Here is a 14,963-nt window from a genome sequence, read left to right as displayed (position 1 = left end):
CTGCAGCCGGCGGGACTTCGGCAAGATGGCGGCGGGAGACCAGCCTCGCCGCCGCCTCTCCACTCTCTAGCGGCAGAAATACCGCTCTTAGAACTGACACAGATGGAGGACGCAGACAACAGCTCCAATCGCTCCAGATCTCTGCGCACAGACTCGGGGGACAGCACACCCTCGCTCAGGAGCCCTTTGAAGTCAAAGCCCCGATTGGGGAATTGTGCCCCAGGACGACCATCATCCGCCACCGGCAGACCGCCGTCACCCTCCTGCTGACCCTAGGCATGTTGCCCCCGACTGGCAAGTCGTTCTCCCTCGGCGCAACACCAAGCACAAATGACAACTTTAGGTGTCGCACGTACGCAACAACTACTTTGCCTCCCTGGGCACCCCTTCTGGTACATTCCACCGTACCTGTCCCCTGCTGGAAAAGCCAGCATGAGCTGCACGGACTTTGACTGGTCCACACTTTTTATCCTTTCTCGTTTTTGTTTTTTTGTCTGTTTTTTGCTCTCGCCAAGTTGCTCGTGACCCTCGCTGTTCTTGGATTTACAAACCCACATGCACTTCTCCTCTAGGAACATAGCACTTTGGAAACCCTCTGTGGACAAATGCCCCATTGGTTCTCACTGCCCTGCTGCCTCCGCTTCCACGTTTTCTTCAGCTGCACTTCCTTGCGCCCTCTGGATGCCCCCTGGTGGGAACACCTCAAGATCTGCCCCTACTGGTCACCAACTTCACCGGGAGCCTTCTGCTTACCCCCAGGGCCCTAGCTACGTCCCTTGCAGAGTCTCCCGACCCATGTCAATTAAGTTTATGTCCATCAACGCGCGGGGTTTGAACCACCCCGCGAAGCGGAGGTCACTTTGGGAAGACGCCAAAAAACATCTTGCGGATATTGTGGCTGTACAAGAAACCCACTTTCACAAGGACAAGACTCCCTTCTGCTCCCACAGGAACTTTCCTCATCTCTTTCTTGCCTCCAGAAAGGAGGAGTGTTGCTGGCCATTAATGCCAATGCCCCCTTTGAATTACAGGAATCATATCTGGACACAAACGGACGGTACATCATCCTAGTGTGTAAGCTCCACAATGTGTTATACACGGTAATTAATGTCTATGCCCCTAACTCGCACCAATCAAGATTTTTGAAGCTTCTTTTTCGCCTAATCTCCAGGGTGCGACAAGGTAATGTAATTTTGTGGGGTGACCTGAACATGGTGCTTGACCCCGCCCTGGATTCATCTGGCTCTGGCAGGAGGGGACCCACGGTCCTGCGTGGGCTCCTTCTTGCGGAAGGTCTCTATGATGCATGGCGGTGCCAACATGCGGAGGAACGCTCTTACACTTTCTATTCCTCGAGACATAATTCATACTCAAGGATCGACTATGCACTAGTGGATAGACTATCACTACAAAGGGTGACGAATTCGGCTATCCATGACATTTCGTGGTCAGACCACGCAGCAATTACACTGTCCCTCTCCGGGAGTCCCAGGGTTGCCTCCTCCCGCGTTTGGAGATGCGACAACTCTGTTCTCCAGGATGTGGATTGTAGGAACAGGTTGACCCAAGAGTTAGAGCATTATTTTGAACTAAATCGACCCTCCGACACGAACCCATTTATCAATTGGAATGCCCATAAGGCGTTTGTGAGGGGACTGCTGTTGCAGGCTGCTGCCCGCAAGAAGAAATCCCGCTCTGCTCAATTTGATTCCCTGCTTGCTGAAATCAGGGAGACTGATAAGGAAAACCAATCCCACCCTACACCAGCTTTAGCCTCCCAACTTTCTAAACTACGTCACCGACTCAGGGAACTATTCTGTGTAGACCACTAACTTTACATGAGACGTCTTAGACTGAGATACTACGCCAATCACAACAAGGCGGGAAAATTCTTAGCGCAGAAACTTAAAACACGACGGACTAAGGCTACCATACCCCATGTATTCCACCATACCACAAAACAAAAAGTAGAAAACCCCCAAACTATTGCTGACACATTTGCGGAATACTACGGGTCACTATACAACCTCCAAGACGACCCCCAAACTCCCCAACCTACTGAATCCATTATCAAAGAATTCCTGGATTCTCTCAACCTTCCTCAATTTTCCCAGCAAGACTTAGACTTTCTCAACAGTAACTTTACGCCCGACGAAATCCTCCAGACGATCCGATCGCTTCCCTCAGACAAATCCCCGGGTCCTGATGGCCTCACGAACGAATATTATAAATCATTCCACTCCATCCTCCTACCCCACCTACTCTCCCTATTCACTACAGGGAGTGCTCATATTGTAACTCTGCCCAAACCGGGCAAGTCCCCAGACTCGTCGCCCAATTTCCGCCCAATCTCGCTCTTAAATTCGGATGTAAAGATATATGCCAAACTCTTAACTAAACGACTATTTGAAGTCCTCCCCTCTATAGTTCGGCCTGACCAAACGGGTTTTACTAAAGGTAGACAGGCACCGGATGCCACCAGGCGTATTATTAATATTATCCACCATGTACGCAGCAGCAAATCCCAAACCCTCTTACTATCGATCGACGCTGAAAAAGCATTCAATAAGATACATTGGGGGTATATGAAAGCCACTCTAGCTAAATTTGGTCTCCAAGGACATATTGTCTCTGCAATACTAGCCCTATATTCTAGACCTTCTGCGAGGGTTTTCACATCTGGGTTTTTATCCAAGGAGTTTGCTATTCACAATGGGACAAGGCAGGGGTGCCCTCTGTCCCCTGCCATCTTTAATCTGATGATGGAACCTCTTGCCGAAGCGGTCAGATCCCATCCCCTCATCAAAGGCATGGTGGCCAATCGAGTGTCCCATGTGATTAACCTATTTGCGGACGACGTTGTTTTTATTGTCAATAATCCCCTGATCTCTCTCCCAATTATTCACGACCTATTAACACACTTTAGTACGCTATCATACTACAAAGTGAATTTCCACAAGTCCTTGATATTGGATTTGGGACTTAATACACACACCAAGCGCCACCTGCAGCAGCGGTTCCCTTACACTTGGGCAGCAGACACGATTCCTTACCTAGGTATCCACCTTACAGCTGATCTGACTAAAATCGTTGACATAAACTTCAAACCCCTTATTGAAAAGATCCGCCAGAACTTACTCCGCATGTCTAAAGTGGAAATGTCATGGATAGGCAGGATTGCCTCATTTAAGATGATGGAATTACCCAAAATCCTATACCTCTTTAGGACTATCCCAGTCCCTGTACACCAAAAGTACTTCAAAGAACTACGGAGTATTCTCCGACAATATGTATGGATGGGAAAAAGACCCAGATGCTCGCAGGCACATCTGGTGAAACACAAATCTGTGGGAGGGGTGGGCTGGCCAATACTGGAGGATTATTACACGGCATCCCTGCTGACACAAGCTAAACGGTGGTTTCATGAGTCCCCGGAAGCCCTCTGGGTTAAACTTGAGGCGGCCCTGGCGCTTACCCCCTCATTGCATCTGCTCCTTCTGGCAGACTCATGGAGACCACTGTCCCTCCGCCCACTGCCTCCCACAACACAAGCTATGCTGCTAGCATGGCGGCAGCTTGTTGCTTCCTCACCTCATAGACCATGTCCTGCCAGCCTACGCATACCAATTCAAACCCTTGAACTTCTAATTCCTTATCTAAAAACCAACAAGTGGCGAGATTATGGTATTTATTGGGTAGAGGAACTCATGTCGGGTCCTGCTATCAAACCCTGGCTGGAGTTGGTTGATACATACAACTTACCCACCACTGTCCACCACACATATCTACAGATTGGTCAGTTTCTTCGCAAAAACCCTCCCCCGGATGTCCAGGTGACAACCAGTGCCCGGGACTTCTTTACAACCCCGGTTACAAACACGAAGGGCATCTCGTTGTTCTATGATATACTAGGGGACAAATCTATGTTCCCTAAGACACTACCCATGATATGTTGGGAAACTGACTTAGGAACACAATTCCCACAAGACTCGTGGATTAAGTCGTTTAAGGCGGTAGCAGCAGCAACTCATTGCACAAACCATTGGGATCTTTCCCAAAAGATAGTAGCACGCTGGTACAAGACCCCAGTTATATTGGCGAAGTTCATTCCGTCTTACTCGCCATTGTGCTGGAGGGGCTGTGGTCACCCAGCTAATATCTTCCATATATTTTGGTCATGTGTGGGCATTTCCAGTTTCTGGAAGAAAATATTCCAAATCATGGCTTCAATGTCTGGAATACTGAAAAAGCCCGACCCCGCCTTAGCGGTCCTCCGCATAGGGGTACAGGACTATCCGTGGAAAAACTGAACCATTATGGTCCATCTACTTTTGGCCGCCAAGTTATGTATAGCTAGACATTGGAAGGATAGCTTAGCCCCTAGCCACAATGAAGTATTAGCACAAGTCAACTTGACTTACCACTATGAGCGCCTGCTTGCAGCTAGGACCAGGGACACTGTTACACCTTTTGACAAACAATGGGCAGCTTGGGTTCATTGGTACTCCTCTTCGTAACATACCTGTCATGCTACGAGCTCTTATGTCCGTATATGCTCACTAAACAGTATGAACTTGCCACAGAAGTTTACTGCTCTGTTTTGTTTTGCATCGTTTTGTTCCTATTTCCTTGATTTGACCTCACACTGGCGATTGTATTTTGTATTTTGTTCTTGACTGAACTTTGTCACTGATCATAGCTACTAAGCTCCACCTCATCTTGAGCGAGAGTTTACTTGTTCTTTGTTATTTGTGTATGTGTTTTCTTGTACCTTGAAAACTCAATAAACATTATTTGGAAAAAAAAAACTTCCAACCAAACACTGGTTAAAGTTTAGGCGTACTCTGACCAACCCATAAGACTGAAAGATCCCTGACATACTGTCTACTCAATGCTAATTGGTTTTGTGCTGATCATATGTGTATACATAAAAAAAATTATATATATATATATATATACACACATACATAAACATTTATACATAAACTTTTTTTCTTTCTTTATTTCTCTCTCCACCATTCTTTCTTTCTTTCTTTCTTTCTTTCTTTCTTTCTTTCATTCAGATTTTCTGATTTGAATTTGTGATTTGAATTCAGGATTTGAGCTTCAGTCATGTTTGCCGATACTGTGTTCTCATTGGCAACCACTTCCTCAAACTCAGTCTGTCTAACGCTGAGCTCATAATCTTTCTATCTTTCTGTTTTTTCTCTTATATTCTATTGATCCTTTTGGTGCACTTTATTTTCACTGGACTTTATTATGAACTTGGTGGGTTGTATTTCTATTTATTAATTGATGTACAATATTTTTACATTCATGTATTTGAAATATTTTTCACTTTATTGATTTACTCATCTATGTGTTGACAAATATTTATTTTATTATTTAATAATTTGGAAGCACAACATTGTTATGTTGTTTTAAAGGCTTACTTATAAATGCAACTCATGGAAAGTACAGTAATAACAAAACAAGCATATTTTTACTTTTTTTTTTTAGGTCATATTTCTTATGTCCCTTCAAATCATATTGATTCTAGTATTGAACGACCTGTATCCAGAGGTGAGCTTTTCTATCCTTATTTATTTTCTTGTTTTTATTTTACTCTCCTGTCAATGGTGGCTATACACAGCAATATATATTTCCTGGTATAATAAATTGTTGTCAAAATGGTCAATGATGCAAATCCTGGAATTTAAGTGTACGTAAACCCTAAGAATAAATGTTTATTTACCCCTTTTGATCAGTTAAAGTGTAACTATTAGTAAAATCAGAAATCACATACTCTGTGATGCACTCTGTCACAACATTACCACAACAGTTTTTTTTTAGAGAACCCCCTTCCCCTGAAACTAGTTTTTTTGTTAATCCTGTAGGTAGATCCTATAATTTTTCACTTCCTTTAACAGGGCGACAACACTGTTCTGCACAAGGTAGTCTTAGACAAGTCATGAAATTTTGAATTAATTTTAAGTAACCAACAAACACATTTAAATATAACTGCAGCTATCACTTTCTAAGTAGGTAAAACTATAAGTTTTTTTTTTTTTATCTTTTGGAAAAAGGTTTAAAGCATATTTATAGCCAACACTTTTTTTTACATTTTGAATAGAGTAGGTGATGGTCTATGTCCTACTAGGGAGATTTCCCTTAATTTCCTGTCTTTTGAGAAGCAACATCCCAGAAAGGTGGCACCAAACTGACACCATTTGGAAGTTTACCGTTTACCTCTTGGCTCGCATGACAACTCTAAACTAAAGGTTTGCCCTTTATCTACTCTTTGTACAAAATGGATTAAAAATTATTTGAGCAGTTCTTCCAGTGTTATTTGGGTTATCCCAACCCCTGTAACTATTACTTTTGCTTGCATAGGTTGATCTGCTCCAGGAAGTTCACAGGGATAAAGTGGTACTTTGTCCGGATCCTTCCTTCCCTCATAATGTGGTTTCCAGTTTTCACTTAAATGAGGACATCGTGTTACCCTCTTTGTGTCCTAAGCCTAAACATCCTAAGGAAGTTGCATTACATACTTTGGATGTGGTTCGGGCACTCAGGGTGTACTTGGCAACTACTGAGCCTTTTTAAAAGTCAGATTCGCTCTGCGTCTGCCGCGACTATTTTCAAGTGGATCAGACAGACAGTTGTGCAGGCGCACTCTACGTGGGCGCTTAGTGCTTCCTGGGTTTTTTGCCTTCAGGCATCTGTGCTTAAGGTTTGCAAGGTGGCTACCTGATCGTCTGTTCATACTTTTTTTTTTTTTCAAATATTTTATTTAAAAGGAATATATGATAAAGTAATAGTGAGTGCGCTGACAATTCTGTGCAAAAAAATGAAGCTGCTACCAAAGATCCAGATACCTGATCTGGACAAATAATTAATTGAAAAAATAGGTCTGGTGCGCTAAATTAATGAGGTGCCAATTGTCATATGTGATTTAAATCAATCAATGCAGTGACAACCATTAAAACAAGGTGTATATTCAAATACACCAATATGAACCATGAAGTGAATAATATGGTAGTACCGTATCACAACATGACAATAATGTCGTAAAAAAATTGTATTTTATTTTAGAATTAAGTTAAAAGATTTTTACCATCGTAACAAACAAATATAAATACAAAAAAACACATTTAAAAATTAGATCGCAAGTATACTACCATTGTACTGAAACAGAGGTAACCCTCAATCACCACCTACGTATACAAATACAATAAAGACCTCTCGCTCATAAGAAGGTCATAATGCGAATGGTGGTAACGGGTATCCGGTGATGAGGGGACCACTAAACAGATGATTTTCTCTACATGTTTCGCGTTTATACATAACGCTTCTTCAGGAGAATGTTTTACAATATAATATCAGGACAAGATCTAGGAAGAACAAGGGGACAGTGCATGAGTTACATACAATATACAACCTTAGTTCTTATTCATCATACAGTGTTTTAGACAGGAGGATTTTAGGAAGCAAGCCAATCTACTTCGAAGCAGATTATTACGTAGGGGCTACAGTAAATATTTGCTACAGAAGGCCTTTAATAGAGCCATAGAACAAGATAGACGCACACTACTATTCAAACCCAAAAATCGTAATAATAAATCTGCCACAACCAAATTTGTCAGGAAATTTTCCTCTCAGCATAGTCAACTTAGTAGCATTCTGGCCAAACATTGGCATATTCTGCTACAGGACACGACCCTGGCATAACACATTAATTCGAATCCAGAAATCGTGTTTCGAAAAGCACGCTCCATCGGAGATACAATAGTTTCCTCCCGTTATGACCCTAAGAAGCTTAAACCTCAGAAACAGCGAAAGGGTATTTTTAAATGCAACAGGTGTGACTTCTGCCAGTGGATAAACCAGGGTCAACGCTTCTTGCTTCCCAACCAGGAAATTTTTACACCAAATTTCTTTGCTAATTGCGAAACGATGGGTATAGTCTACCTTATGACCTGCCGATGCGGTGCATATTATGTCAGCAAGACAAAAAGAATGTTCAAGCAAAGAATAAATGACCATACATATCTGTCAGGCAATGGGAAAATGATCACACCTATTAGTCGCCATCTCGACTTGTACCATAGATTCAAAACGTCTTGGATCTCGTTTATCGCACTGGCAGTGGTTCCACCTGACCCCAGAGGTGGAAATTGGGACCAAAGGATCCTACAAAAAGAGTCCCTTTGGATAGAGCGCCTCAATGCAGTGAATAAACCCCAAAGGGTTTGTGACAAAAAAATCAAGTCCACAATATGTATCGGTGCTAAAAGAAAAATAAAGTCCGTGCGATAATTATCCAGTAGTGACAATCCAAAGATGAAAGAAACAATATTCAGTGCTCAGTGACACGCTTGAATCCCACCACCTTCAGGATTAGCTTCTTACTAGAGATAAGGGATATAAATGCGGAATTAAGAACACCTTGAAGTGACAACACCCCTTTACCATATGGGAGAATTACACGCTTGTATTTCTCTGCAGCCTGAGAAAAATATAGCCTCTTACCAGAGCTGTATAGCAATCAGAGTGTGTGATGACTCCTGCTGCTGGATCTCATCTGTATGGTCTCAAGGGATGCCACTTTTTACACTCCTCTCCTCTTCTCAGCACTCCCTCACAAAATGCATAGTATGTTGGAGAATAAGAAAGGGATCCAATAGTGCATTATCTTTTGATACTTTATTATGAAAAAAAGACGATTGCACTTACATGTAAAAAGGTGACAATAGGCTTGCTATCACTCGTGTAGTTGCGGCCGCCTGCAGTGCGGACCCCGGTTGTAGGATGTGACGATGCAGCGCCTCCTCCATGACGCGTTTCCCCCGATAGGGCATCCACTGATACAGGAAGTTTGTAGAGGTAAGTAAGAAGGGTAGGCAGTGAGCAGAACAGAACCAGAGAAGGTAGAGAGAGAGAGTGTAAGGTGAGAGTGATCAAAGGTGAGAAGGGCAGGGGAGGGGGGAGGAAGGTGGGGGGGGGACGTGAGCGGGGGAGAGAGAGGGAGGATATGGGGAGACCCCTTCATAGACTACCCCACGCGTGGCCTCAGTCCTAGTGTTAGTCACACATCAGTGACCTCCCCTTGTCAGATAATACAAAGACATTCCAGTAACCCCAGATCCTCATAGCGCTCCCTGTGATGCTGCCTCACGAGGGTGAGGTCCTCCATTCGGTTAATGTCTTCCATCCTTTGCATGCAGTCTTTAATCGTTGGTGCCCTAGACGATTTCTACAGCAGGATTTTGCTGCACACAGCATATGAGGGATAATGGATTTTTTGCATTTAGAAATCGGCATGGTAGGCACTTGCAAAAGGAAAAATTCCAGGGAGTCCGGGATATCCCCGTCCGAGAGCTTCCCCAGGAGAGCCCTAACATCCTTCCAAAAGGTCTGAAGGCGGGGGCAGGACCAGAAGATGTGGAGCATTGTGCCCACTTCCCCTTGACATCTCCAGCAGAGGTCCGTCGTATCTGGGAAAAGCTTATGCAAAAGAGAGGAAACCCGATACCACCGAGTGAGGATCTTGTAATTTAATTCCTAAGTCGGCGTTCCTTAAAGTCGTTCCTTAAAGTCTGCGTTTTTAGAGCCAAGGTATATATTTTCAATCGTTGCGCCGGGGTGAGACTCACCTGGAGATCCCGTTCCCATTTGCCCAGGCTAGGCAGCACAAAATCCTCCGCCAGAGTGATCAATTGGCCATAGGATTTAGACAACGTGCCCGGAAGATTCCCACTCCCCATACAATATTCATCGAAAGGGGTATGATCCCGAACAAACAACGAAGGCGCTGGCAGGGAATGAAGAAAATTATGGATTTGGGCAGCATGCCAGAATCCCAATTGAAAGGGGCCGCCCCCTGCCGTCAATTCTGCCATCGTCGGCCGACGGGACCCCCGAAAAAAGTGGGAGACCTGAGAAATACCCCGAGCGTCCAATCCACGGAACGCCAGGTCCTCCATGCCAGGAGTAAACTCCGGGTTTCCCAAAATAGGGTATAGCGGAGACGTCCGTGTGGAGATGGAGGGGTGGGACAAGAGTCGACGGACGGCCGCTATCCTCACCCCAATTGTGGGGTGCACACAGATATGGTGGGGGAGTTCCCCCACAACCCACGGCATCCCCCCCAGAGAGGCAGTAGTCTGCCCTCTTTCAAGCTGCACCCACAGCTTACCAGTATAATGCCGCCGCCAATCTATTAGCTGGCCAAGGTGGACAGCTTGGTGGTATTTTGCCACATCTGGAAGGGCCAGACCCCCAAATTGCTTCGGCAACGTCAGGTGGGTACGAGAGAGCCGAGATCTCCCATGTGCCCAAATAAACTTCAAGAAAAACTATGGATTTGGGCAAAAAAGGAAGACGGGATCTTCACGGGTAGGGCCTTTAAAAGATATAGGATTTTAGGGAGAATCGTCATCTTAAGTAAATTACACCTCCCAAACCATGAGTGCAATCCCGTATTCCAAGAAGTCAATAGTCGACGAATGTGGGTCAGGAGGGGAGGGAAGTTCAGCTCGTAGAGGTGAGACAAGTCAGACGGTATCTGGGTACCTAGGTAGGTCAGTGCTGTCTGGGTCCACTTAAAAGGCAGTGTCCAGGATAGGTGTGCTAGGAGCGGAGTTGGGATTCCCACCCCTAGAGCCTCAGATTTATGGAAATTAATCTTAAGGTTGGAACAGAGACCGTAGGGTTCTATTTCCTTCATCAGATTGGGTGCCGAGATCACAGGATTAGTAAGGGAGAATAGCATGTCGTCAGCGTACGCTGAGACCTTGCATTCCAGCTCTCCGACCTTAACGTGATATCGGGGTTGGACCGCACTCTGCCCAAAAATGGTTCCAAGGAAAGAGCAAAGAGCAATGGCGAGAGTGGGCACCCCTGGCGGGTGCCATTAGATATGTGAAAGGGGTCGGAGAGCACCCCATTACACTTCACCTGTGCTGAAGGGTGAGAATAAATATGGCCTATCCAGGACAGCAGAGTGTCACAGAGGCCCATCACACGTAGCGTTGACAGCATGAATCGCCAGTTGACGCGATCAAACGCCTTCTCCGCATCTGTTTTAAGTAGTACACACGGTGTTCGGGATGTCTGGGCTACATGGATGAGGTTCAGGATCTTAGAGGTATTGTCCCTCGCTTCTCTGGAGGGAATGAACCCCACTTGGTCCAAGTGGACCAACGGCGACATATGCTGGCCCAAGCGGTTGGCTAATATCTTCGTAAAAATTGTAAGGTCCATATTCAACAAAGATATAGGCCTATAGCTGTCACACTGAGAGGGATCCTTGCCATCCTTGGGAAGAACTGATATGTGGACCCTGAGCGTATCGGGCGGGAAGGACGATTCCCCCATACCCAACATGTTGAACCATGACAGCAAGTGCGGGCCAAGCACCTCTAAGTAGGTGGAATAATACGGCAGAGTAATGCCATCCGGTCCAGGGGCCTTCCCTGCCTGAAACGCACCCACCGCCGTTTGAAGTTCCATCAAAGTGATGGGGGCGGGGGCGTGGCTGAACCGTACATGTGAGAAGACGTGCATTGCCTCGGCTCTGTCATCCTGATAGCCATTATCCTGTTTAGTGGACCCGTATACCCGCAAACATTGCCAGGCTGCTTCGGGCTCGTGTCTGCATCGTTCCGGCGGCTGTTCCGGGCGTCTATCCATCCCGCTCCGACATGACCAGGAGGAAGGAAGACGGCGCATCTGCTGCCAGGCAGGCCCAAAATGGCGGCGCCCCGCTCCCTCAGCGCGCGGCCCGCGAAAAGGAACCCACCGCCATCTCTAAGCTGGGGAAGTTCGCCTGGGATCCTGCAAAGCATAAACCGCTGTCCTCACCTCCGGTCTCCTCGGCTGCTGCTCGGGTGCATGCTCCCTCTCCTGCGGCTGTGTTGTCCCCTCACCATGATGGCCCGGCTGAGATCTTGCAGGGGGCAGTGGTGACTGCTCCGCCCGAGACCCCTCTACGCCCGGGTCCGTCGGAGGATGCTGCCCAGGCTGTCCCTACCATTCAGGACGTCTTAACTGCGGTGCACTCCTACGGTGCCTCTCTGACTGAGCTATCCACAGAGGTTAGGAGTATGAAAGAGGGTCTTCTGCATATTAGGCATGATATGCAGAAGATGAGAGAGCGGACCACTGCGTTGGAGGGCCGGATGAGTGCTGTAGAGGACGATTTACCCCCCTTGATACAGGATGTCCGCATTAACTCATCGGGGGTTTCTGAGGCGATTAATCGTCTGGAGGACATGGAGAACCGGCTGCGTCGCAGCAATTTGAGGTTGGTGGGCATCCCTGAGAAGGCTGAGGGGAAGGCACCTGTGGAATTCATTGAACAATGGCTCCTTACTACTTTTGGGAAAGACAACCTCTCCCCATTTTTTTCTGTGGAGCGAGCACATAGGGTGCCTTTCCGGGCCCCGCCACCGGGGGGCCCTGACCGACCATTCCTCCTGAAGCTCTTGCACTACAAGGATCGTGACATTATACTGAAGCTTGCCAGGCAGCAGCCTCGTTTGGAAATACAGGGTGCCAGGGTTTCTATCTATCCTGACTTCTCAGCGGCTCTCCAGAAACAGAGGGCCAGATTTAATGACATCAAGAAACGCCTGCGTGCCATCCCCTTGGTATACTCTATGATGTACCCGGCTAAGCTTCGTGTGGTCGCCAATGGAACCGTCCACTTCTTCGAGACCCCGGCATCGGCGGCCCACTGGTTGGATCGACAGGAGCGGCACCTGGGGGCGCCCGCGGAGTGATCTGCTCTTCAAGCAAGTAAGAGTCCATAATGTTCGTTTGGGTCCATCACTCCACTGCTAGGAGCCTGCCGCTATGCTTTGTTTGTTGCACCATGGCTCCGTTGTTCTCACACGTTCTGGGACCCGTGGATACGCTATTACGGGTCTCTGAGATTGTCCGAGTTCGGGCCCTCTTTCTACACCCCCATGCCCCTCTGGGGCCAGTAAACTGTTCCCTGCGGGGATTGGATGGCCGTGGCCTGGTTGGCTGCCAGCCATCCTCTGTTTTTTGTTCTGTGTTGTTTTTTTTTTTGTTTTTTTCTCAACTATTTTTTTTGGTGAATTCCTACTTGCCGCCCTCTCCACTGGTACAGTGTCTCCTGAGTGGGTTGCTGTCTTCCCTGTCACACCGCTGCTTTTGCTGCTGTTACTGCACAGGCCCCCCACTGGGGCTCTGGAATACATACCTTTTGGCGGCTTGTCCTGCCCCCCTACCTGGTTGACAATTCCACATGGCTGCCACTGAAGGATCACTCCTCTCATGGAATGTGCGGGGACTTGGTGACTCTCGTAAACGCACAGCAGTGATGTCCCTGTTGTCGCTCCATGGACCCGCTTTGGTTTGTCTACAGGAAACCCACCTCACCACGGACTCGGTCGGGTGCCTCCGCTCACGGAGGTTCCCGGTTCAATTCCATTCTTTCCACAGTCAATACTCCCGGGGGGTTTCTATTTTAGTCGCTGCTACTGCTAAGTTTGAATCTCTGGACTCCCTGATAGACTCACAGGGTAGATTTATTTTTCTAGTTGGAATGTGGGATGTCTTTAAATGTATGGTTGCGAATGTGTATGTTCCCCCTCCGTTTTCTTTTGAGGTGCTAGAGTGCCTGTCTCGGTTCATTGGTAAACATCCCCAGGTCCCGATTCTAGTGGTGGGTGACTTTAACAATGTCCTTGACCCGTCACTGGATCTACATAAAAAGTTCTGCCCCGGCGGATCCAGGATGCCCACCCCCTTTGCGAGGTTCATGGGTGAGCTGGGTCTTGTGGATCTCTGGCGCTGTAAACATCCCCTTGATGCCGGATTTTCCTGCCACTCCCTATCTCATTCTACATTGTCCCGCATTGATTTGGCCTTTGGCTCTGACTTGTTACAGTCCCTAGTGCCTGAGGCTGAATACCTGGCTAGGGGTCTCTCTGATCACTCCCCGCTAAAAGTATGCCTTAAATTCCCTGGCACTAAGCTGCCGATGCACTGGAAGTTAAACCCCTTCTGGCTCCAACTGTTTCCGGACCTGGCCTCCTTCGCGGAGCAATTAACGAATTTTTTTACTGACAACAGGCACTCTGCAGCTCCGGGTATAGTGTGGGATACTATGAAGGCCTTCTTACGGGGATTGTGTATTAAGGAGGTATCGGCCATCAAGTCTAGGAGTAGACGTTGGGCGCAGGATGCTAGCGATGCCGTGCTCCGCGCTGAACGTGAATTCCTGCACTCCCCCACGCCCGACTCGGAGGCCAAATGGTTGGACGCGCAGCGTCTCTTCCGCTCTGTTCAACATCAGCAGGCGGACCATAAACGTTTCTTTACTTCTCAGGCCCACTTTGAGGAGGGGGAGAAAACAGGTCACATGCTCGCGCTCATTTCTAGGGCCCAAAACCCCCCGTCTATCATACATCGACTGGCTCTCCCCTCGGGTAGGGTGGTATCTGACACAGCTGATATTTTGCAGGGGTTCAGGGTTTTTTATGAGGATCTGTACTCCTCCAAGGTCTCCTATGATCCGGAGGATCTCAGTCAGTTTTTACAAGGGCTACACTTGCCGCAGGTTTCCGCAAGGGACAGGGATGTACTGGACTCCCCCATGACATTGGAGGAACTCCAGGAGGCTATGGCTTCATTTCCCAACTCCAAGGCGCCGGGTAAGGATGGCATCCCCATTGAGCTGTATAAGGCCTTTGGTGGAGTCCTACTTCCTGAGCTACTTACTGCTCTCCTGGCTGCCTTTGAGGTGGGGGAGCTCCCACGGTCCATGTACGATGCGGTAGTGGTGGTCATATTGAAGCCGGGGAAGGATCCGACTCGACCTGAATCTTATCGACCGATTTCCCTGCTGCCCACCGATCTGAAACTGCTGACCAAGGTCCTGGCTAACAGGTTGTCTAAAGTAATTGCCAAATTGGTGCATGGGGATCAATCTGGGTTCATACCGGGTCGCT

General features: G+C 47.2%; 1 protein-coding gene across 2 annotated transcripts in view; it reads left to right on the top strand.

Annotated features, from left to right (window-relative positions):
* The window catches only part of ADGRL3 (adhesion G protein-coupled receptor L3), a 1,148,837-nt gene that overhangs the window by 409,971 nt on the left and 723,903 nt on the right, over window positions 1-14,963 (top strand). For both annotated transcript variants that reach the window (XM_082254905.1, XM_082254904.1), the window contains one exon: window positions 5,500-5,562. In XM_082254905.1, the coding sequence (XP_082111031.1) occupies window positions 5,500-5,562 (63 nt within the window). The remainder of the gene's footprint in view (window positions 1-5,499; window positions 5,563-14,963) is intronic.

This window comes from Pelophylax lessonae (genome assembly GCF_965119305.1).
Source record: "Pelophylax lessonae genome assembly, chromosome: 1".
Classification (NCBI taxonomy): Eukaryota; Metazoa; Chordata; class Amphibia; order Anura; family Ranidae; genus Pelophylax; species Pelophylax lessonae.
The sequence above is the reverse complement of the archived record's forward strand: the minus strand, read 5'-3'. Positions and strand labels throughout refer to the sequence as shown.